The sequence below is a fragment of the Topomyia yanbarensis genome, chromosome 1 (genome assembly GCF_030247195.1).
Source record: "Topomyia yanbarensis strain Yona2022 chromosome 1, ASM3024719v1, whole genome shotgun sequence".
NCBI lineage: Eukaryota > Metazoa > Arthropoda > Insecta > Diptera > Culicidae > Topomyia > Topomyia yanbarensis.
This window is the reverse complement of record NC_080670.1, coordinates 208,370,546-208,395,545: the sequence shown is the minus strand read 5'-3', so window position 1 is coordinate 208,395,545 and position 25,000 is coordinate 208,370,546. Positions and strand designations below refer to the sequence as shown.

At 41.5% G+C, this 25,000-nt stretch overlaps 2 protein-coding genes across 11 annotated transcripts in view; one reads left to right on the top strand and one right to left on the bottom strand.

Annotated features, from left to right (window-relative positions):
- Positions 1-25,000, top strand: part of LOC131690055 (protein gone early) — a 173,000-nt gene that overhangs the window by 143,415 nt on the left and 4,585 nt on the right. The gene's annotated exons all lie outside the window — the stretch shown is intronic.
- On the bottom strand, positions 7-14,509 carry LOC131690092 (chitinase-3-like protein 2). Its single transcript, XM_058975622.1, has 4 exons — positions 13,679-14,509; positions 2,369-2,493; positions 976-1,860; positions 7-913 (listed from the first exon to the last, which is right to left on the bottom strand). The coding sequence occupies exons 1-4, from the start codon at positions 13,765-13,767 to the stop codon at positions 369-371; spliced, it is 1,644 nt and encodes a 547-aa protein (XP_058831605.1). The 5' UTR covers positions 13,768-14,509; the 3' UTR covers positions 7-368.

The window sequence follows — 25,000 nt, the reverse complement described above, 5'->3', positions numbered from 1 at the left end:
AATGGTTTGTGTGTCCTGAAACGCCCAAGCGCGGATTCGTCTAATTTTTGTTCATAAATAAATTCATACCTACGTGAAATCGCACCGAATCAAGCGAGCTGACTAGATACCGTTAATTATATACTGTTCGTTTGTTTCTTTTTCTCGCAATTTCGACACTGTGCTTCAATTAATATCTTCGAATGTAATATCAGTTTCCGAGTCTTCCTCACAATTCCAATCTTTCTCTAAAAATCGCTGTCATCGTCATCCAACAACACATCAATGCATAAAACTGTACTTAATCGTTATAAGTCGTTACTGTTTCAAATGCTCACCGGCTCCATCTAGCTATCGGAAGGAGAAACCACCATTAACGTACCCTTTCCCTAATCCGCCAGCACGGAATGGATCTTTCTCAACAGTGGAAAATTACTCTGCTCCTGTCTTCTCCTGCCACCAGCTTCCTCCTCGTCGTACAGCAAACTATCCGCACAGTACTCCCCGAAATCATCGGTATTAAGCGAAAAGATCATCGCCCCACCAAACCCATGCTCCTTGATGTAGTTCGCCTTACACTCCAAACTGCGCTCATCCTCGTAGGAAATCCACTCGGTCCCCGCATACAGATAGGGCGAACAACTATCCACATCGTACACCTGATGGACGTAGATATTGTGCCGCCGGAACCAGCAAATCTCCGAATAGGAAGCAAATCCAACCATCCCTACCCGACCGTAGTTGGAAGCCGGTGCTCCGATCCGTGTATTAAAGGCGCTAACCAGCTGGAATGTGTGCCCATAGGTCGGCAAACCGATCACGATTTTACTCTTTTCCAGTCCCGCCGATAGCCAGTAATGGACGGAAGCGTTGATGTTCAGAGTGCCGAAGATCGAATGTTCGTCCTGGCGGCGATATAGCGGTGCATTGAAGCCTGTGAGATAAAGAGGGCGGTTATAGAACAAAGAATGTTTTAGATATCCCCCTCAAACTTACCCGTCCACGGCGTTTCCGGCGCAAAGAAATGGTAATCATACGTCATAATGTTCACATAATCCGCATAACTGTTGATCTCCCTCACATCATAGGACATGTAAGCGATCATCTCCGGAGCTGCCACCGCCACACTCAAAATATACGTCCGATGTTCCCGCTGATACTCCCGCCGAATTTCGTGCAGTAGCTGCGAGAAATGCATTCGATTCTTATTCCCACTGCCCGGAAACTCCCAGTCCAGATCGACTCCATCCAGCTGATACATTTCCAGCGTCGCTTTCAGTGACTGAATAAACAACTTCCGACTGGCATGGTTGGTTACCATTTCGGCAAACCCTCCGACACCACCGCCACCAACCCACAGCAGAACCTTCAACTGCCGGTTGGCCTTCTTCAGCAGCTTTGTTTGCTCGAACACCCGCCGCAGATCGTCGTCGATATACACCGTCCCGTTCAGGATGTACGTCATTCCCACGTTCAGATGAGTGCACAGATACGGATCGATGTGTTCCGGGTAGAGATTACTTCTCACCCGGCCTCTGCCTCCTCTCCCCGTCATCGTGGGTGTCGTGTAGTAGCAGACAATCTTCCGCACCTCCCGCGCCCCCTTGGAGGCTTCCTTCGAGTAAATGAAGTTACCGAATTTTGACGGGAGGATTCGTTCGTTTTCCAGCTCTTTGATACGTTGCTCTTCGGTGCTGGATTCCGTGTCGTTGAGTCCGCCTGGTAATGGCTGCTGCGTGTTCGGAAACAGTACTGCCGTGTCGACATCGTCGTCCGGCTCCGCCGCTGAGGAAGGAACCGATGAATGGAAGGCGCTGGTGGTGGCGGTGCGATAACTTCCGGCGTACTGGCGTAATCGTTCGGGCCACAGGGGCGGAATGTCTGAAATTGAGCGAAGGGCAGGGGTTAGTGGTGTTATTGAGCATTTAGCGAATATTGCCTTGTTTTTTTGCTTGACTCAGAAAAGGCCACACGCAATCGAATCATAGAATATGAGCGATCTGATAAATTTAGGTCGATGGCAAACTTATTACAAGCAGAATCGATTGGACTCGAGTCAAGTTTTTTTTCTGCGAAGAAACATGAATAATTTAAATTAATTTTTTGCGTTGAGTGAAAATAAATAGCTCGCTTAACAACTACCAAGAATTTTTTTTCGCTGCATCCACGATAATAGCCAACTCAACGGCGCAATTTCGCTGTCGCTTTTTATTAAACTTCCAGATAAGGTGTTAATTACCTATCTACGAACAAAAGCACAGCAAGCCGTGCATTCTCTGATTAACTTATCAACTCCCTAACTACCGTTGCACCAGTTGTTGTTCCCGTGCCGTGACCCTTCCTTCGGACGATTACCATTTGTATACACGTTCTCAGCATTCTTACTTACCGATTAGTGTCGGTGGAATGATTAGATTCTGTCGGTAGATCATCGTCCAGGTCGCGTACACCGCCACGCTGGACAGTGCGCATAAGGCCAGCAGAAGGCATCCTTGTATGTAGGTGTGTTTTTTCCTGTAAAAGGCGAAATACGGAATGTAGTGTATAGAATGTGAAATAAACTAATCAAATTATCCGGTGAGTGGAAAGAAAAACTATTCGAAAAGGAAGTTTTGCTGGGGGAAAGTTACAGCCCGAACGAAATGCCAGCCAGTAATAAATCTGATTAGTATGCCTCTTCGTAACAGTGGGGGTGCTTTCGGTGGCACCTCTATTGCTTCGATGGAATTTCCCCAGCAGATTTATGCCTGTTTATGCTAAGACGGTGGGGGGCAGTGTTGCCTGGCTAAATGTGATTACTATTATTCAATTCCAAATTTCTATTCCAGCCTGATTTGATTTGCATCTAGAAGCTCAAACTGCCAACCAACTTGCCGGTCCAATAAATTTAGTCGACTGGCAACACTTGACGCCATTGCTCACACCCCTAAACAACCTCCTTCTAATAAGACGAAGTATTTGATTATCCTCCATATAAAATCCTTCTGCGATTTCTTTCCAGCGGGGATTCCTCGGTTGTTTTTCTTTGTTTTTCCGCCTGTTTCGAAGAAATATAATAATGCGCGTTCCTTAGACTCGTGTATATTCATAGAGAGAAGGTGTGGAAACTAGCCACTTGAGTAGACACGCAAACGGGGTGCTTTTGGCATATGCGATTTTACGTCGTTGGGGGTGGTGGGTGAGCCGTGGTTAGCTCGACGAAACGAAATATTGTTTCCCCAATATTCATTAGGGCGCTTAGAACAAAGGAACGGTTACTTTTGGATTTGTAACCATTTCTTGGCACAGATTTTGAAATACAATACATTCTTGTTTGTTTAATCAGAAAGTTAAACGAGTTATTAGTTTATATGAGAAAAAATCTTGTTTGGCAGGAAATGTGGAGTGTGGGTTCCTTATCTATACTTCCGGTCATCAAATCGTATTGAAGATACACTTTTCATGTGTATCTACAAATGCGATATGACACCTGGTGCAGAAAGTGCACCCGGCAATCTTCTTTCATAGGATTATCTGCTTTGGAAGTCATATTACGTAGCCAAATATGACATATGATGCCAGCGATAGGTGTAAAAAACGAGGAAGATGGTGGTAGTGCAGTGGGTAAAAGGCAAAGTGCTCACTGGTTGGTACTGTAACCATGAAGTGTTACAATTTCCCAAAACTATAGTGAGAAAATAAAATTGCAATTTTCAACGCTTTGGTATGCGCGGGAGTAGGGATGATGTTTTAGAACCCTATTTGCTCGCGGTGATGCAATGGTAGTGGGAAGCAAATTTAAAAACTCCAACAGGTGGCTTTTGGGGAGTGAGAAGATGAGACAGGTAAATTAGACGAGTGGACCGGATGCTGGATAGGGGAACAAGACTGAAAGAGGAGGATCGAAAGCCTAGTGGCAGCCAAGAAAACGAGACCAGCTCTCTTGTACCTAGACCGTGGAAGTGAACGCATCGTTTTACCTAAAAGTCAAAGTTTAGGGCTAAGTGTTGAATAAGGAGGGCTAGGTAAGCTGCATGCCCCGTTCGCTTCACTGGAAACGTGGAGTTTAGCCAAGACCGGACAAAGAGACTCGCCGTAATCGTGCCCTGTGTCGGAAGGGCTAAAACGTAAAGGAGAACGTCGTCGCAGATCCCGGTGTTAATTCCGCCACCACTTCCATCTGCTAATAGCCAAGGACGAGGCGGTCTGCGGACCGTGCTAGATTGTGTCCAGCGAGTCGTCAACTTGCCAAGTGATTGTACCTCTGGAGAAACCCAAACGCCTCGTGGTCGTGATTTTCAAGACCGTGAGGGAACCACCCACTGCCCAACCTAGGCTCTCGCATTGCCTGGCCGCGTGATACGGTGAAGGAGAACCGTCGTTTACAACAAGTGGCCATCGCGACAAGGACCAAAGCCGCTCTACCGCCAACTGTCTTGTGTTTGAGAGTGAGTAATAGAACGTTTAAAACTAACCCCCGAATCTCGTTATTAACAAAGTCCGTACGCCTCCCCACCACCTCTTTAACGACCCTGGGACTCGAGGACCCAAAATAGGTCTTTCGCTCCCGCCGGTTGCCGTTAGTCTGACCAGTAGCTTGGGGTTTAGACTGATTCTCCTTCCGGGTCTCGTAAAATAATCCTCGAAGGCTAAGAGAGCCGTACCAGATAACCGGTAACGGTACCGAAATGATAAGCAAGGGGAATGTCTAAGGGTTATGCTCAGGGTCTGGAAGGAGAAATCATTACACTGATATTTATACTTATGAGGTTTTAACTTGGGGCTATACTGAGCCGAGCTCTACCCGGGATGCCGTCAAAGTAGGATCAGACGGCGGTTGTGGGCAAGAGCCTGGTTCAGCGACTATTAAAGACATTCAGAATGATCATTGTGAGTCATATCTCATAAAGTCATAGATCCAAATACGATCACTAATCACACTTTTTATTTTTCATTTGTTTCTTTTGATACAATAGATGCAACCTGACGCAGGAGAAAGTGATGGCTAAAAGAACGGAAAGGCAGTAGCCCAAACACATCTAGAACAAGAAGGAAAACTACGAACAAGGAAACAGTCAATTGAGAAACCGTTTAATTATTTATTTCCTTTTGTTCAATTATGCACATAAATACGATACTAATCACAATTATTTTGCCTTTCTTGTCTCGGTTCAGCAAACATACATGATGCAGGTCGTCAAAATATGGGATAACAAATTTCTTACAAGTTTCCTATCTCATGCCTCCTCGCGAGTCTAAGTCTGTTGATGACATTTGGTCCTTAGACCGGCGACGACTGGGTGCTATCAGCCTTCTGCCGATAGTAGCAGAATGAGAGGGTGCGAACAGATCTAGTCGAGAAAACATTGCCGTAAAAATGAATAGTTGATCGGAAATTAGCCCCAATAAGATTTTAATCTGACTAGTATCGATGATCACGGGTCAATACGTATTGAAAATTCGACGCGTCTGTTTTTATGTACCTAATTACAAGCTCCGTTATTGCTAACAAGCCCGTGCATCAGGTTACCAATCCTTTATATTTCCCTTCAGTGTTCGTTATCGCTCGTATTCCATATACAATCCAATATGGAAAATAATAAATACTCTGCCCGTGTTATCACTCGGTAGTTTTCAACCCAATAAATATATCGTAGAGAAGAAGTAGCGAAGTCTGTCTCATTAATGTTGCAATAAATAGTGATCCGGCCCATTACATAGATAAGATTAGCTTTTCTAGGCAATACTCCCACGGTCGGCCGCTTTTGTTTAGGGAACATAGGATATTCTCGGTGGCCGGCTGCCCAGAGTTTAAAAAGAACCAAAAACTAAACAAGATCTTTTTCGAGTGATCGTGTACTCGAAGACTAACTAAACAACTACTTAATTAATTATGCTTTACAGGTCGCATCGCTTGCTTGGAGCGAGACCTTATACCCTTCCAAACCACCAACTCCGCGACACCTATGGAAGAATCTGATGAATCGTCGTCCTTCCGTTAAGTAGGTGGAGCATCAACACTTCCCGTCTACCTTGTCCTTTATCCTTCCCCGTGAACGATGGAGATTGGAGCGGCCGGCAATGATGGCTATCATGTTGTTGAGGTTTTAATATGGGTAGGATTGGTATGAATTCCTACTTACCATTTCCTAAGCAACTCTTATTAGATAACGAACAGTCAAACATGATGAAGTCAGTGTGCAATCCGCCAAAATCATCTTCACAACGCAACGCAACGCAGACTATCCTCTACATGATGCATCTGAAGCTCCTGGGACTCGTTAACAGCCAACGCCTGCTTGAGAAAGAAACTGGTGTGCTATAAGGACATACGAACAGTTAGGGTTAGTAGGTCCTCATCTTGACAGAGTCTAGATGGGCGGATGAACATCTGGCAGGATGCGGGCTGAGAAATTACAATGCCAATGGGGAAATATCCTTGTTTGGCAGGAAATCCTATGATGTGGAAAAAGCTCGAATGTTCCATGTATTCGAAACGTTTGCAGATTAAGATTTACAGACAAGAATGCATCACAAGCATAGGATGTTAGCATTAGGGAACGGCGCATAGTGGTACCATGGATGACAAGTTCACCTATCATCCCACTAAGGATATGGGATGGGAAAAAAATCAATTCTTTTAAAAATATTTATATGAGACGTTCATTATGTACGACGCTCATCAAGGGCACAAAAATGCTTTCAAGTTTGTCAGAATTATTATATTATACCATTTCGGGTTGCCTACTTTCAGTTATTCTCAACCTGCCGGTAATCCTAAGGAAAGATCACTCTGCAAATGTAACTTTGTGGATCTTGTGCTCTTGTCAGTAGGGGCTGGAGAACCTGCGAGCTAACCGGGAGGACATCAGTCTTCTATTAACCTTGCACGCCAGTTTTTCCAGTTGTTGGCGTAGTTTAATGCTCATAAAGGCATAAGAGTCCCATGCTGAAAAACAGCAAGCCGAGAAAAACGCTGTTCAAGATTTACATTTTCATTGAGCCTTATGGATGGGACAACCATGTTTTGGTATTTTTTCGATATTTCCTGAACACACCTGGTAATCTTATTTGAGCATTATGATTCAGTGGTGATACAGAATACAATCCAATAGATAACTAATTTTCGATAAAAATCCATGCGGGACTCTTATGCTTTTATGGGCATTTTAGCTCAGAACCAGAGAAAAGTTTATTTAAGTCCTGACCGATTTCGGACGAAAAGTAGTTCGTTGGCATTCCTACATCCTCTACCGATTGACCGGCCGTTTCGGCGGATAAAGAGGAAAGTTAGTCCCCAATTCATTAGACATCTACAGAGGATACTGTACATCCGTTGATGATAAGAACAAGATCGGTGCTTTTTGTCGTTTAGAGCATTGTCTCATCCACAGAGTTCGGCCTTTGAAACGATGTCCCGTCCAAGTATAACCTATGTCTTCCTGTGCCTCGAAGACCCCCCACCCCCTTCAAACCACTAGATGCGACTACTTTGGAAGAGGGCTGTGCTCATGCACTCACAATTCTCAGTCCCTATCTGTCACTACTAGTTCACTGATTTTCTTTTCGCTGGTCACTAGACGTTGTGCTCAGGCAATTCGTTTGTGCTGATATCAAGTGGATAGCCCTCATTTGCTGTACGCATTTCTATGGTACCAGTATTCTGCACCCAGGCCCTGCTTCTACTCGAACGCATTTGTTCTTACTGCACGATGTACTCAAATCTAGTCTACTCCGACGAAGACTTTTTATAGTACATCATATTCCACAGAGTTAGGCCGAACATGGAGTCCCTAAGGCACTCTCGCCGTAACCCTAATTGACCTCTGCCCTATGTCTTTGTAATTTTTCAGAACCTTGTGTAGATTGTCCGAAATCCGCATTCAGTGTAGCCACCCAGCACGTCGATCGTTACTACGGAGAAGCAGCGATTAGCCCTTCTCTTTTGCTTCGATGCTTTCTTCGTCCTCGCGATGACTGTGCGATAGCCCGTTCTCTGCTTCCGTGTAGTTTACCAGCCTGTCGAAGATGACCCTCCCCAGAATTCCACAAGAGTAACCAGCAGGCATATAGACCGATACGATGCTGAATCTCCTGGTGACTTCGCTGGTTTTGCAGCAAGATCAGCTTCTGAATCTACTATCTACCTGGGATTCTGCCATTCTTGCAGCACTGTTCTGAACGCATCTGGCAACGTCGAGATCGCAGTCTTCACTTTCAGTACTTTTGCCACTGTAGGGAGCTCGTCGCTGAAGACCTGGTTGTCACCGACATTTTCATCGTCTGCATCGATGTACGAGTAGTGGAAGACGAACGATTTGGACTAGGAACTTTTCGTCACGGCTCTTTGCATAGACAGTAGAGCTTCGAACATGCGTGTAGACAAGCTGGCGGAAACGTTAACGAAACCATGTGATACAACGATTCCTAGAAAACTGAAGCCAAAGAACGATTGGAGTTCAGCCTACTAGTGGAACGAGACACAGCACTCTCCGGGTTATTCACCGTAGAGCCAGATGACGCATTCAGCGAGCCATCACCGAAACAAACAGAGATATGCGTAACGCAGTGTTCCGTGTGGTAAAAAAAACGCTTTCACACAGGAGATAAAGGTGAGCGAATTAAACTGCTACAAAGAGCCGTGTCGAGAAGCTGATGCCAAGCGCTTACCGATCGTGTACTTGGATAAGCTAAAGTTAGCCGTACAGTGTATATTCCAGGAACATGATCCAACGAAGCGGCTGCCGATACCATAAGGCGAGGTAGTGACAGAAGTTACGGAGAAACACGACGGGAGTGCCGCAAGGCTATATACTTGGCCCAACGCTTTGGAACATCAGGTAAAATGGAGCTCTACTACTAAAGGTACCTATAGGAGTCGTGGATTTGCGGATAATGTCTTTCTAACGATGGCAGGCAAAATGCTAGAAGAGATTCGGGATCGATAAAGCCAGCTTAATGGCATACGGTTCCACTGAGAAAACGCTACTATGTTGCGGGAGGCTGAATGTTCTCGCTATATCATTATCATGAAGCCCACCTTGTAACTGGCCAGCCGAACCGCTCCCCGCTGTTAAGTGGGTGATTTAAGCGCCACCCTCCAATTGAGAGACCACCCACCAGATGAAGGTTTGCCCGGCCTGAGACCTTTCAAGGGAAGGTTCTATTTATCCCTAATGCGGGAAGGGAAGCGAGCTAGCTGACTTAAAACGTGTCCGATGTACTCGACCTAAAGACCTAAACTGCAGTCAGGATGTCCGTACCTTCAAACACAATGTCCGTCGCCACGGGTTTTCTCATCACTGGCAAAGTCTACAAATCCCACCGTAGACTGACAAAATGAAAGAATTGGGATTTGTCCCGGTTGTTCTCGGAGTCAACCTCTCCAGTAAACAGCAAACTACAAAAAATAAACGAAAACCGACGACACGAAAAAACCAGCATAATAAACTAAGACGGGACTATTTCACGTAAGGCAAATCTAATGCATTCTTGGTGCATCTGAAACGGAGAAAGCCTTATTCTGAGACACAATTGTACGGCTTCCAACAAAGTTTAACTTGAGCTTTATACACATTTTATTTCTCCAATCCTAACACATGCTTTCCATTCATATCCTAGGTCTAGTCTCCTCTCTCCTTTCCCTTTCCCGTTCTATATCTCCTACATATTATTGTGATCACTGTGTGGCGTCTATTTTCGTGCCTCGTGTGTTCTCTTTGTGTGCTTTTTTCTCGGCCTGCTGTATGCAAGCGGCCGGTGCTACGAAAGGCTCGCTTTTTACTTAGGGTAGCGGCCCTGTTTTGGTCACATGCGCATGGACAATCACAAAACGGAAAACGTGCATTTATTTACTCACGACCTTTTTGACGTGCTGCTTATTGCATTCTGCGGATGACGACGGAGCTGTTTCTCTGCTGTCTGTCTTCCTGGAATCTGTGCCGAAGTCGTCACCCCAGATTCGCTCGACGTGGTACGGACGCCGCAAATTCCGGCCGCAACCGAAAACGTAGATGATGTTGGTTGCCGATTGTAGCGTGTCGCCAAGGGCGCGTTGATGACGTCAGCAACCCTCTTCCGGCCACGTGTACCGCCGGGAAACTCTGAGAGCTGACGGTGGGGTCAGAAGCTGTCGCTAGCGGTATGGTGTGGTGTGTTGGGCGTTTGACCGTTGCGAATCTGCGAGAAAAATAGCACCGCACACAAACCAGAGAATAAGCACTTTGCATGTAGGACGAGAACACGAGGCTTACCTTTAATCAAACAAATACGCACACGACACTGCCTACACTGACTGCCACTGAATGGGATTCTACCTAGCTGTTTGGGAAAGGAAACGTAACGTTTTAGCAAACTGTTAAGGAATCTTCATGTCACTTTGCTACCTTTTTAAACACACCACGACGCGAATTTTAGAAACGGACAACTCCTGCCTCTTCCACTAGTCAGACCAAAGTGAGAAATCTAGCATTGGGAATCCTCAGATTAACCGGGCATTTGGTAATCTTCGTACCGGAACTTGCTTAGCGAAGTTCTTGAAAATCGTGTAAAATCGAATCAGTAGGAGGTTGTTGTTTTTATAGCCTTTTTCCACTTAACGTAAGGCAATCCGTGCGAGGGATTGTGTTGCTCGAAAGGAAGAGTACCCGCTTCGGTCATGATCGATTGAATTGGGCTGGTCACGAAGGCGTCAGAGCAGGAGCGAGTGTTTGCAGCGATATTTGGCGAGCAGAACCTCGCTAGGTCAATGCCGGATGTTAACTTCAAATTGATCATAGCCGATCCAACTAGAAGCATTGTTGTACGTTTGCCACGCGGTAGTTTGACTCCAAACATTTTTTTTTAAAATTCAATATCCGGATTCACAAGATTTCTTCCCCTACTTGTAATGCGTCTTAAAATTCAATATCCGGCCCAACGTTACATCGCGGATTCTCAATCGGCTACTCGATCGATGGTGATGTTACGAACCGGATCTAGTCGAGCAAAGGGACTACAGTAGAAGATGTTTGACTTGGTGGCGGAAAACTCGAAGTAAACTTTTTAGTCCACTTTCCGGCATCCTTTACTGCGGCCTGTAGCTTACGGTTTAGAGCTGCCCTTTTGCGTTAACGTACGACAAGGATTACGCCAAAGGCTTCTTTGCATTTCAACCTCAACCCGGACTACTTTGAATATCGGTTGCATCGCGCGCGAAACAGTGTCATCGATAAAATTGAGACAAGAAACATCCGATGCAAATCTGGAACTTCCGTTCGGTAAGAAAGCTTTGTAGTATATTGATCATATGACCACGAATTCTCCAAGAATTTAGAGTGTGAAGTATTCCATGCCACCAAGTTGTGTCGTATGCCTTGGAGAGATCCAACGACGCTATGAAGCTGTGCTCATCGCTCTCGGTAGCGATCTCTCTAGTTCTGCAAAGTACGTGTCAGTACCGCGTCCAGAAAGAAAAGCGTGTTGTTAATCGAGTCGCACCTTGACGCCAGCTTGGCGATGAGTCGTCTGTTTACAATGCACTCCAACAGTTTAGCCATACAGCTAGTGAGTGAAATCCGTTGGATTCCAGTGTCGTTACAATTGGGTTATGGAACTGGAATAACTAAAGTGATTCGACAGCTTAAGAGAAAGGCGTCGCTGTGCCAAACAGTGTTGAAAGTCTCCAAAAGTGTTATTAAGGATAACGAGAGTAGTTGGAGATGAGGATGGCCGACCATGTCAGGCCCCGTTGAGACACTTCCACAGACATCCCACAAAAGCTCATGCAGAGTGAAGTCCGCCGTTCTGCCCTTTGCTTGAAAGGATGGAGAGTAGCTTGAGGTTGCCGATTTTTCGCAGTAGTGTTTGCCGGTTCTTCCGCTTTTGGTCTGTCCGTAAAGTCATTCACTCGCTTGAGTACCACAGTGCCCCGCTGCTAGTTACCAGGCAGAGTATTATCTGTACATCATAGTTCGGTCGTTGTGATGCTCGGCGAAATCTTTCAGCAATTTTTGTTTTGCTAGCTTGATTTTATTCCGTGCCGTTGCTCTTGATTCCCGAAATCCTCTGAGTGCTGATCAAAGATCTTTAGACGTCGAGGGTTCGAAGATATTTTCTACGTTGCACAACTGCTTGTTTCGTGTATTTCAACTATTGACGTTTCATATCTGGCAGTCCTTTGCTTATTGAATGTCGTTGCAGCATAGGAAAAAGAACAATATGACTCACTCACAGTCTGTAAACAAAAAAAGGAAAATAATTTTTTGGACAAAATAACCTTTCAACCTGGAAAACCCAGAGATTTTTTTCTGCGAATTGAGTTGATGCCATGATTAGGCTAGATCCACCGCCGGGGAAAAAATAAGTGAACAGCGTAATCTTGTCTGATGCATTCTTGCTCGATAATCCCACTCAGAGCCAGTACAGAAACAAAACTCAGTTTGAAACTGAAATTTAATCTGAACCGAAAATAACTGAATGAATGCGCTGCACCGAACTAATGAAGTAGCGAATTGGACACGATTCGCTCACTAAACTAAATTGCTTTGCTCATCTCTTCGATATTGTGAGAAATACCGCCAGCGAAGAACTCTTAGTCGAAGTAGTTTCCCCACCGGCGGGGACTGTGTTCGGAGTAAAATGGTTTAAGTACGCAGTACGGCCGAAAATGCTGCATTATAAGCGTAAATTTGGGAAGTATATGGCTCAAAGGACGAGCAATTCAATGGATCTAGCGAGGCACCGAGTCAGGCTGCAGAAAATTTGTAAGCAAAAGAATGAGGTGCGAAAAAGCACAAAATTCTTCTATTACAATTAGAACTTTCTATTAGCAAATCACAAACACAAATTGTGTGACCCAATTCGAAAAGACGTGCGCATTTCTCAACGATAACTTATTCTTGTCCGTTGCAGCCAACCAATGCCAATGGCACCACCGTCACTGTATTTCAAATTAATTGCCTTTGTTCTGTGCCACCACATCATCAGCGCGTTTAAATCGCAGCTCCTTCGACATCGGGGATACGATAGATCCCTTCCAGCGGAGAAAGAAGGGCATAATAGCACCCTTATACAGTTTATGTCCTGTCGAAGCACTGCACTTTTGTCATCCTTTTTTTTTTTTTTTGTTTCATCTAAGGGGAAGTTGTAACATAATACTGACCGTACGTAAGTATTTGATGGTGCCATTCTTGGTCACCACCGGATTCAGTCAGGGTCTTGTTGAGCCAAATCGGTGCATTATGAATAAAGAGGGTGGTGTTCGGGAAGTTCGAATCCGTATCGAATGACCTACTTGAAAGGATTTTTCAAGGAGATTAGTCGTCCTGATTTCGAGTTTTCGATCCCGCATTGAAAATTGCTTTTAATATACATCAGTATACGTAGTTAGAAGAACAATCGTACGATAATGAACTCGCTGACGATGCGTAATTCAGTTGAAACAGTAAATAAATTTCCGATGTGTTGAGAGGGAAACGTTTCCGACTCAGACAAAGAAAATAGTCAACAAGTCTGTTTCTAATGATAGCAGTATTGAATTAGCTGCTATCAATTCAAATACAACCACAGCCCTCAAATACCAATCTGGATTGCGTTGAACCGTTCAAGCTGTTGTTGATTGTTTCCTCTATTATTAACATTGGCCTTGAATTGTCATCAATTGCATTTCCGTGATTTCAAGCGTAGCTGAAATATTTGCCAATTCTAAACTATTTTTAGATAATTTATTCGGGTTGCCTACCTTAAACTAGTGTTCTCCTTAAGCAATTCATATTTGCCTTGTTGTTTGGACATTTTCTGTCCCGCACGCCTCGTACCAGTCGCTATCATAGTGAGCTCGAAAGCATATTTTCTTCCGTCGTCGTCGATATCCGCTGCTGTCTTGTCTGGTAATGTTCCACAACCGATCACATCACACTCAACACTTGATTGGATTAAGTTCCGTTTATCTCCACTTCGATTCACAACAAAACGCAAGGGATGAATAAATTTACATAATACTGCTCACCAATATTTTTAAGTGAAGCGGAAAAACACGATCCCGTTGCGAGCACCCGATATTAAAGCACTATACCTACACGGTCGCGTTTAACACGATTGGGGCACAGCCCCACACAACGCAGACAGGAACAGGGTCGTCACTTTCGATTTTTCCGTTTTTTGATCTAAGACGTTTCGATATCTCGCTCGTCCCACAGAACAATTTTCACTTTACAAGAGAAACGAAAATCTCGGATTGAACCAATAATCCAGTTACTACCTGATCACAAATACCTTTCTTCTGGAATGTTACAACACACTACCAGCCACTACCTATAGGTTGTGTAGGGGCAAAATTCCACCACTCATCTGCGAGCACAGTTGTTGCGACCGATGATCGCACAGCTGATTTGTGGGAATCTGCGGTACCAGGCGGAACAATGTGAGTTACTCCATAATTTGTTCTTCCTGCTTTTGTATTGTCTGGACTTCTGGGAGGCACGCAACGAAAGTGTAGAAAACCTGTACTACCAGCGAACGAACGACAATGTTTTGATTGTGAAGTTGAACACAGACTGAACACTTCAAGAGTGATGGGATTTGGTTGGCAGAAAGTTTGACATTCCCGTGGTGGAACCGTACAACAGCAGCAGTGAAGTTCATTCATGAACGCGCGTGAAAAACGAATGCGGAAGTGTTTCCGATCTGGCCGAATTTGCGATGATGAGAAGAAATTAACTTTACGAAATTAATATTACGAAAAAAGCATACGTAGCACGTAGAACAACAGATACTACGGCAATTACTGTTTCTATATTGTTCGACGCAGAGTTTTTCCAGTAGATTTACAATATAAGTGAATTTTTACAGTTTTCTTCAAAAAATTATGCAATAAACATTTAATGTTTCTAAAAACGGTATGGAGAAAATCGATCTTTCAGATTTTTTTGTATAAAGAAAGGCTATGCAATCACTCCATGAATCGATACACTTTCGAGCAGAAGTGCAGAGAACTGGGTATATTCCATTGATGATTTCGCACAGGTATTGAACACCACTCTCCATTTGATGGTAGTTGGTCTAAGCACTGCGAGGGACGGCTTATAATACGTTTTCTGCTTGCATTCGTCGTCCTCCTTGTTGACTTCTTTGCAGTGACCGAGTGTTTGGTATTCTTAAAATATGTTCCAGTATACGGAAGTCACTCCGGAGTAAACAGGAGCAAAAAAATACTTGCTCATTTTTACTCCGGTTTGCTACCAGAAGAAGAAAAAAAGAAGAGTGTATTAGAACGATTTTCTCCGGAGTACTTCCAGTTTCTTCTGGTACTGGAAAAAAAACTTTCGAATGAAATCGATTCAGTCGGCTCACCAGCATGTCATTTGAGTGCTGAAGAACGACGGATATCTAGTTCGTCGAGGTTTTTTTGAGCGGAGATCGAACTACAAGTCTGTCTGTCGAATCTCGACAGTACGTAGACTCAGAATGTTCATCACATCGTTGTTCTTCAAACGAAATTTTATTCGCACTTAGACGTCTACCATGGAACGATCCACTCAACCTTCTAAACTATACCGACCAGTGCCTGTTAATTCATCGGCCAACTGAATACCGTGAGTAATGTTCCAACTAGTGTCGTTAATGCTCTTCGATGGAATCGTGTCGGCGATTCCCGAGATCGCCAAGCATTCTATTTTTGCTCGGAAATCGTTGCAACAGGAATCATATCATACAGGGCATATCTCGTTCTTGTCACATGCGGTTTTCTTCAAATTTATTCCAGCGATCGGAACACTATCTCTTTGCTTCTGGATGCCTAGAGTGTTGGCCATCTTTTCGCAGATGCAGTTCATCTGAGAATAGCTGTCCAACAGAACGCTGTAAAGATGTGTTTAATCGTTTTTGTCCTTCAGACCATCACTCTCGAAAATTGGATATGGTGGAACGATCATGTAGCTGATTGGGGATGGCGTCACCTTTTGACCAGTTGGTTAAGATTCTTCCTTCTCTACCGTAGATGCTGTTTTCACTCGAGAGTTAGGATTCGGTGCGGTCTCATCGTCGTGCAACTGAGTGTGATTCTGCTTCTGGCATGTACGACAGATTTTTGATGACGAACAGTTGTACGAACGATGACCCTTTTTGAAACAGTTTGAAGCAGACGTAAGCTGATCCCACTCTTTTCTTCTTTTCGCTACTAGAATGTGTGTTTAACTTGTCGTACCGTTAGTCAGGTTTAGACGGTTTTGCTTGTATCGACGGTTGCTTCTGGGCATCTTCGTGCTTGTAGCAGGATTGACAGTTGCGCATCTTTCTAAAATTTTCTAATTTGACTTCAGAAACTGTAAGGTTCATTGGAATTTTGGAAGTTCTCCAGATTTGAGATACTGCTCCCAATGTTTTCTGATCGCTCAGGCATACCAGACTCTCTCGAGACTCGAAACTTTCCACGTGTTTTAAGAACTCGTATAGACGATTTAGTAGATCTAGATGATGCGTCCGCTTGAAAAAAAAAATCATCGAATCGTTGTCCATGTGATACATTGTTCATTATCGATCCATAAGTTGCTATCGCTCAGTGATCTAACGCTAATATCGAATCTCGAGTGTTGTATCTATTGGTAACGCGGCGATGTCAGTTTCCGTTTTAGTCTGTATCGAAAATTGGGAAGAAGGGATACTAGTGCAGATATCTGCTGTAGAAGCTAGGAAGAAGCCGTCATTCGAAAGACTATATATTAATAGACTTAAGATAAAGGCTTGTGTGGAAAAGGATTTGGGAGTCTTGAGTAGTCAGGGCGTCCCGGATCGGCACGTTTGGAAAACTTCATTACGTGAAGTCACGATGATCAAAGCAGGATCTGAGCACGACCAAACGATATGCTACTCTTCGCCATATTGACCAAGGGCGCCCTTGGCAAGCCCAATACGTGTGGAATAGTGGTTTGACATCCATTTTGACGAGAAACGAATAAAGCCTCTCGGAAACTCAAAACTCTTAAACCAAATGGAAAACTTTGGAAAAGGCACTACTTGTTATCGCGCATTATACATCTCTATTGCCAGGGCCTTTGCCGACGAACATTGATACATTATAAGCATCTCGAGAACATTTCGTTCGATGGGACCATTTTGTGCGAGTTCTTCCCCTTTTTCCCTGTATTGAGCAATGGGCAGGGACCCACATAAATGTTTCGTCCAATGACTGGTCGGACAGAATACGAAGAATCCTTCGTATTTCCAACAGGTACCATTGATTGGAGAACCTCAATCGAGCTGATGTAGTATAAAAGTATCTGGCAGAATCTTAATTTAACAAAGAGCACTACGTGTTGTTGTTAACTCGTACAGACTAGCTTCCAAGTTACGAAAGACACTAAGATTTAAGCTCAATACTCCGAAACCTGTTGACCCATATATGCTTGATCTATCTTAGAAAAATTGTTTATCTTGACGAAAAATGTTGGCATAAGTGACGATAGAAAATTGTCGGGGATACCTTGGGTGAGATGTTTCATAGTTAGATAAAAAAAATTGTAAGTTGTCAAGCTGCAGCGGATATACCCGACAGAATTTAGTACTGATGGATTTAGCAACGTTAAATAATAATAATAGAGCGGCATGCTCTTTGAATGCACTTCTGAGACGTGTAGTGTTTCGAAATTACACCTTTTCACTTTTCGAAAATCGTAGAGTACGAAGATGCGGAACGTAAGAGAAAAACTCCTTGCTAAATAGTTTCATCAAATTGAATCCAAATATTCCGTCAACTGTGCTTCTTATAACTTCCCCGAGGAACAATTCGATTTTCTTAACAAAGCTCTAGATTTTGCACTATACTTAATGACCAATCTTGAACAAGTCATTATTGACATTGAAACGATTATAAAAAAATTTCAATCTTCCGATTCCAAAAATAACGACGCTAGAACTAGAGGAACTGGTGGTAAAATGAACACGTTAAGCAAAGTCATTATTTTCTAACTAATAAGCGATTGTGATACTAGAATCACCTTATATGATTCTTGTTAAGCATGTTTTGTACATATTTGATGAAAATAGCCCAGCATAAACACATTTTTTTAAACATTATTTTTTATTTGAAAACATGTCCAAAAATGAGACATGTCTATTGCGTGTGGGTAAAATGAACACCTTCTAGTGACCTGCAAATTATCCTGTACGTATGCAATGCGTAGCGTTGGAGAGCATTTTCCGAGTAATGCTGATGTCCCAGCGAATCATGAGCACTGCATACACACAGGGCATTTTGCAGGCAAAAAAAAACTTGGTACGGAAAAATTAAATTTTCATGACATAATATTGATCAATTTACAATCCTGTGTCATCGAAAGACATTTACAAACTTGAGGTTATCCATGGGTGATAAAACTTTTAGGATCTGTTGTAAAAAAGTGAAGATATTGCAACTTGAGGTTAGCGTTCCGACTAATTTTGAGGCTTGGTACTTAGAAGGCAAGATGGTTCATATTGCCCCCACTACAACCTGTTCATTATACCCCCCCCCCCCCCCCCAGGACATATTAATTTCAAGCAGCCGTTCCGCTTGAGCCATTAGGGCATGATCCCTACCTATTGCGGTGAAATATCTGCAAGAGGTTAAATAACTATGATATAACACCATTTTCAGAATAAAATTAAAATTTCACCTCAAAAGACCTTATATTCTACATGCCTAATTTAACATCAGCGACAGACATGCCGATTTTGGTTTTATCATATTTATTTCACATTCGACAGTTTTTTATCAAAAGAAATGGTTTCAATATACTTCGAATACTTGACAGATCAGGTTTATGTAAAGCTTGTTCTAAATATAATAAACATTGTCTTGATTTGACTACCTGTTCATTTTAATTCCCGTGTTCATTATAGAAACCATGCAAAAAAAATCCAAAATATAGGTGGATTTAAAATAATAAAAGAATTAGGGGAAAGCCTGTTTTTCTACATCGAGGCTGATAAGGGTAATAAAGTAATGATCAAGAATAATTATCACGGACAAGAAGCAACAGAATGCTAACATGATACAAAGTACCATTTCTGGTCCAAATAGGGTGCAACGACCGAGGTAGAAACCCAGATGTAATAAAAGAGGTGGATTAAGTTCTTGAAGGGTGTAGTACAATCCTGGGGGGAATCTCACTCGTTCTGAAGACGCAAACCTTGTTTCATTCCGTAACGAAATTGGGAACATTATTTCTGCAGTAGGTGCCCCTACACAAAAACTGGCAAAATGGCTCGTGAATGAAATCATAAATATGCCCGAAAAATCTTCAATCGCTCAGTAGTACACAAGAGATCGCACTTCAACTTCAGATGTCGATGTAACCACCTTATTCCCAAGTGTCCCAGTAACAGATTCAGAGGATTGGTTACTTAAACAAAATAGTCTGTAGAAGAGTTAAGTGAGGTCATATTTGACACCATCTCGGCTTTTGCACTGAAGAAAATCATTTCACATTCCCCGTCCTCTTCATTTCTCTCTGTAAACTTTTCATAGCTAACTTTGAAGAATGTTTGTGGGAGAATGGTGTGTGACCGAAACGCTAGTGGATTTGGTGATATTTTCTGCATTATCAAACGAATAAACTTAACAAACATTGTGGAAGCCATCAACAGCGCCAATAAAAACATCTAATTCACAAACGAGGAAGAAAAAAAATACCATTTTTGTATATTCTTGTCTCAAGAGAGCGAACAATTTTGGTATTGGTACGAAACCTACCAATACCAAAATTGTAGTACCAAGTACCTCGAACGAGTCTTACAAATATAAAATGTCTACTTTCCATAATATGATTCATCGAATGCTGAATTTAATTTAACATCAAAGCTAAAAGAAAAAGAATGCAGCATTGGTAGGCTCAATGGTTACCTAGAGAGAGAGAGCTATCCAATCAATATTTGATAAAAAATTAAGGTTACTTCATAAAAGATTTCTCAGAAATTGAACCTGATAACCGAAACATTATAAAAGCTATAGCTAATGACAAAAATACTTCACATGATCTTAATATTATCTTGCTATTAGTAGCCGAAACAATCAACTAATCTCCACAAAAGATTGAATAGAAAGGTTTTTTTTGCGGGGGACACAGGCCGCGTAAATGAAAACCGCGTAAATTTCAAAATCCGCGTAAAAAACCGTGTAAAAAATACTGAGTGTACTTTCATCTAATCAAACCAAATTTTAAGCAATTTTTGAGATGTTTTCAATCTTCAATTTCTTAAAATTTAGCGAAGTTCATTGAAATAAAAATGTCATCAACATTTTTCATAATTTCCGTTTACCAAGCCAAGAGGAATCGATGGTGCGGTGATGCATTGTCAATTTTCTTTTCTTCGAAACCAGATGGAATAGTTAGCTCCGGTACAGTCAGTCAGGTGGATAGAAGGGTAATGGCTGAAATGGCTCTTGCGGACAACATGCACTCCTAATTCATCTAGTTTGAAAGAAAATGTACTCGCAACCGTAAAATAACCTACAGAATAAGTTCTTTTAACTTAAATTTAGGTACTTTTGAGCTGTGCGTCGCTTTCGCACTTATTAGTGTTGTCAAAAACAAAACGAGAGATTCGACTTAGTCGCCCAACAAACATTAGGAGCTGAACTATAAGACTACGTGTTGATTTAAAGCAGATTAAAGGTTATGTAAGCTGAATAAAACTTTCGCTGAACTATTTAAACATTAACAGTTTATTCAGCCTATTTAAAATCCAGTATTCGCCAGTTCCAACTAGGCTGAACTATACTGCTAATAAATGTAATAGCGACAATATTAAAGCTTTTATTCAACCATCTTAATTAGACTGAATTGCGAGTTGAATAAACGATGCTGTTACCAATAGTATTACCTTTAATCATTAAGCTGCACTACATGTCTTCAAAAAGTTGTTTCTACCTTTACATTTGCCGTTATACCACCTTTGACTTTTAGCTGAATTATGTGTTTAACAAAGGTAATTGTAACTACTACAAAAATTGGCGCGATTAGCAAATCATGAGGAATGGCAACCGACCGGGGTTCGAGTCTCAACATACACACAATATTTTTTTTACTATTAAATGAAGGATTTTTCTTTATTATTTCGGTATATTCCAATTGAGATGTTTTGCATATATTACAGTTAAGGAGCTATAGATCAATAAATGAATAAAGAAATAAAGAAAGTTTATTTAGTTTTTTTATATCTACTGAGTTTTCACCACGGGAAATACACGATTTACAGTTTTTCAATGTACAAGCTTAGCAAATCACAAGCGCCCTCGTTTATGTAAATTTACCTTTTAATTCGAAACGGTCTGTTTACTTGTGAAACATGAATATTCTCATATTGAACACAAGAGAAACTTTTTGTTCCAACGTCGCTATAAATTTTTGACACCAGCATTGTCACCATGATTTTGTTCTATCCATCGACTTGCAAACAAAGGTACAATGAAGTGATTATTCACGCTGGCGAACTTAGTTGATATAAATAAATAAACTATTGAATTCGAACAGCGACGTCCGCTTACCAAAAAAAAAAATCACAATGGAAAGAAAATCATTTGGCAGGGAGTGGTAAATAAATTGAGGAGATTGCCACCTTAGAATTATAAATGACTTCAATCCATCATTCAGTTATCACCACTTTCATATAACACCCATTTTACTTATCTAAATGTTTTGTGCAACCATAAATCCTCACCTTGGATACAAAAACGACTATAATCATCATTTTGGAAATAAATAAATTATCTAATTTAAAATTCCCGAATGTTCTAAAAATTATTAATTAAAAAAATTGAAATAAAAAATTATCGTAGGTTGGGATTCGAACCCAAGCCAACTAGGTTCACTCAAATCTATAGAAGGCTACTGTAACCTTTGTACAGACTCTATTCAGCAGCCTAGACTTGTCGGTACATCGGTGAAATCTTAAGCATTCGATGTATGCAAGATTGGTGCAGACAGTAAGGTAAGTGCTTAGTATTCAACAGGTTGCTGGTTCGGATCCAGGTACGTGATATGACTTCCAACAAGGTAATACAATTTTTCTCTAACTGTAACGTAACACTAATAAAAGAATATGGCTTCCAAAGAAATTGATGGCGTGTATAACTTGAAATAAATGTCTTTTTTAACAATTTTCCTATGATAATTCTCTCAGCTGAATAGCGGTAACGAAAAGGTTTATTGATAAAGCTGTACTGTGGTTTTCTTCAGGCTGTATACGTGCTGAAGAATTGTTCTTTCATGTGTCTTAATCAGACAAGCTGAATAAATTCTCCAAATCCCGGATGTTTAAGGGTGGAATAAACGATATATGATTACACGTATACTTCCAATATTCAGCTAGAGCTGAATAAAGCAACTGTTAAAACGTTTATAAAACCACGAAATGTTTGTTGGGCGAGGTCTTCCGGGTAGTAAGGTACTTTTAAGTTGTTTGGGGTTTACTCAAAATTAGGTAAATTCAACTTAAATTTAAGTAAATTAAACTCAAGGTTGAGTTATTATTTTTGCCGTAGTTAAATGGAAACTACTTTCAACACGGTTTACCTAATTTTACCTTCCTGCACGATACTATGAGATTGAGTCAAAAGTACTGAATTTTAGGTAGTTTTTCGGTGGCGTGTATGAAAAGAATTCAAAATATGTGTGTGTGGTCCAAATCATGCTGGTTATCCTAGTTCTATCCCTAATAAACATCGTATGATTTAAGAGCCTAACGACCGGTTCAGGGCATCATCCAAACAATTTGTGGAATCTTTGCACTATATAAGTTTAAGTAATTTTTTATTAGGGATAGCCATTCGCATCAATTTCAGTCGTTTGGTGTATGAAACAAAATTGAATAAAAAGTACGACCTACACTGAGAAACAAAAATATGCATAGTTAGCATACTTTCTATTCCCGCCTCTTTTCTTCTGCTGTGATTTTTATGCATTTTCATGCATACACTTCTAGTAAGCATTCAATGAGTGGATAGACCGCATAAAATTTACAGCAGAAGAAACGAGAGGCAGATAGAAAAGTATACTATCAATGCATAAATAAAGTTCTGCGTGTAGCGATAAACTTGCCATGTGTCTATCGATTTTAAGCGATACAATCTGGCCACCCTGTGTAGAGCATGCTTTCAAATGAAATTCACTTCATTCAATGAAAATGACCAAACTCTGCGACGCTCCCGCATACCATCATGCAATAGTGTTCATCTTCGACACAACACACCTACAGCTGCGCTGCTACTCGCGCTCACCTTCCAGCAGGCTTGCTTTCCTGTTACTTTCAGCGTTTGCCGCTACGAACTCGGTCAAGGCAACAAAAATATTTCGCCGGCCATAATAATAACAAGACGGTGGTGTAACTGCCGCGTCGCGTCACTCAGCGACGAAACCGAATCCGAGAACCAGATCGATCCGTCGCGGGCCCGCGCCGTTCGACGCGATGTCCGGGAAAAAGCATCCGAAAATTTGCATACAAACTTTGAATTAAGTAGCAGGCGCCCAGGGAATGGAAGAGATGTTTCCCCGACTCCCCGCGGTTGTGTTTCTGTTTTACGGCTACGGTAAACTCGCTTCGATGTGTTTGTTGTTGGCGGATGAATGATTGCGTTAGTGTGGGTGACATTTTATATCCGTGAGAGAGCGCAAACGATGAATAACAGAGAAGAGCAAAAAAAATGTGAACTAACGAGAGTCAGCAAAGAATTCATTACACAGAGGCACTGGACGATTGGGGGGCTACTATAAAAGTTGAGATTTGTCATCAAAATAAGTTCACCATCGATATAATTTTTTTCTTTTATTAATGCATACATACATGATTTTCACCCTCTTTTCAGATAAGAGGTTTTTTTTGGGTCGCTGTTTTTACGTTTAATATTCAAATTCGGTTTAATTCAACATAGAAACGCGATCGCCTAGTTTAACAATGGTTTTTCACGACTGTTGACATAATTTTGAAAAAATAGAATCAATGAAGTGCCGTAGTATTTTATTTTTTTTTCTATAGTAAATTTTTCGATTTTCAATGTCCAAAACGATGAGAGTTTGGACAGTAGTAGTACTACTTTCCATTGATTTAACTACTTTTATACATTGATTCACACGTAAAAGTGTAAATCAAGCAAAAATTACAAGGATTTACTGCTGATACATCGGTCACTCATCTCTGTGCACACATAAATTATATGCTGTTGTATGCTTGTACGAAATAAAACCTATTTCATTTTGCATGCATAATTATACAGAGTTTAAATTAAAGAACAAACATCTGAGCGAAAAAAACGACCTGACTTTTTTTCTCTTTTTATGTTTGTTTAGTTTTTCGCTCAAATTATTTGTTTCATGTATTAAAATTAGACGATAATACTCATTCCCGTGAATAGAAGTCAAATTCTTAATTATCCTGAAAATATTAGGAGGAGCATAAAATATATAATATATTCAATTGATTGAAGCATCACAAACCCAACAATATGTTATGACAAATGTTTCGACAACTAATTCTAACACATTAAGTTAATAGTAATATTCATAAATATTTCGACTCAGAGAAATTGATTGAACTAGCAACTATTGTGTGTTTGTTTGTTTGTTTCTTTAACTATTTATATTTGAGAAAGGAACTTTTTTATCCAGTATCTGCCTTGAAAAACATCTGCGGTGGTCTACCAACACAACTAGGATGGATTAGTGTTAGTTCTACTTTCAGAGAAAAAGCTGCTACCGAACTGGTTTCAATATCGGTAAAGGTAAAGGAGATTTAGAATAAATAAAAGCAAACAGAATAATACCGTTTGAAAGCTTACATATAAAACTATAGGAACCTGCTACGAATGGATAATATTCGTTTTTGTATGTGACATTTCTCACTTCTGTCGTGTTTGTGAAGCCCTTCCGCTTGCGTGATTGAATGTTCGAAGGTGTGCTAAAACGGGCTGATTTCCGTGAGTTGGCAGTTAGTCTATACAGATGTAGAGGCTATTGAGTGTTGCTCAAATGACGCTTGCCTATTTATAGTTTTGAGTGTACATGCGACTAGAATTGGGGGATAGGTTTTTTTT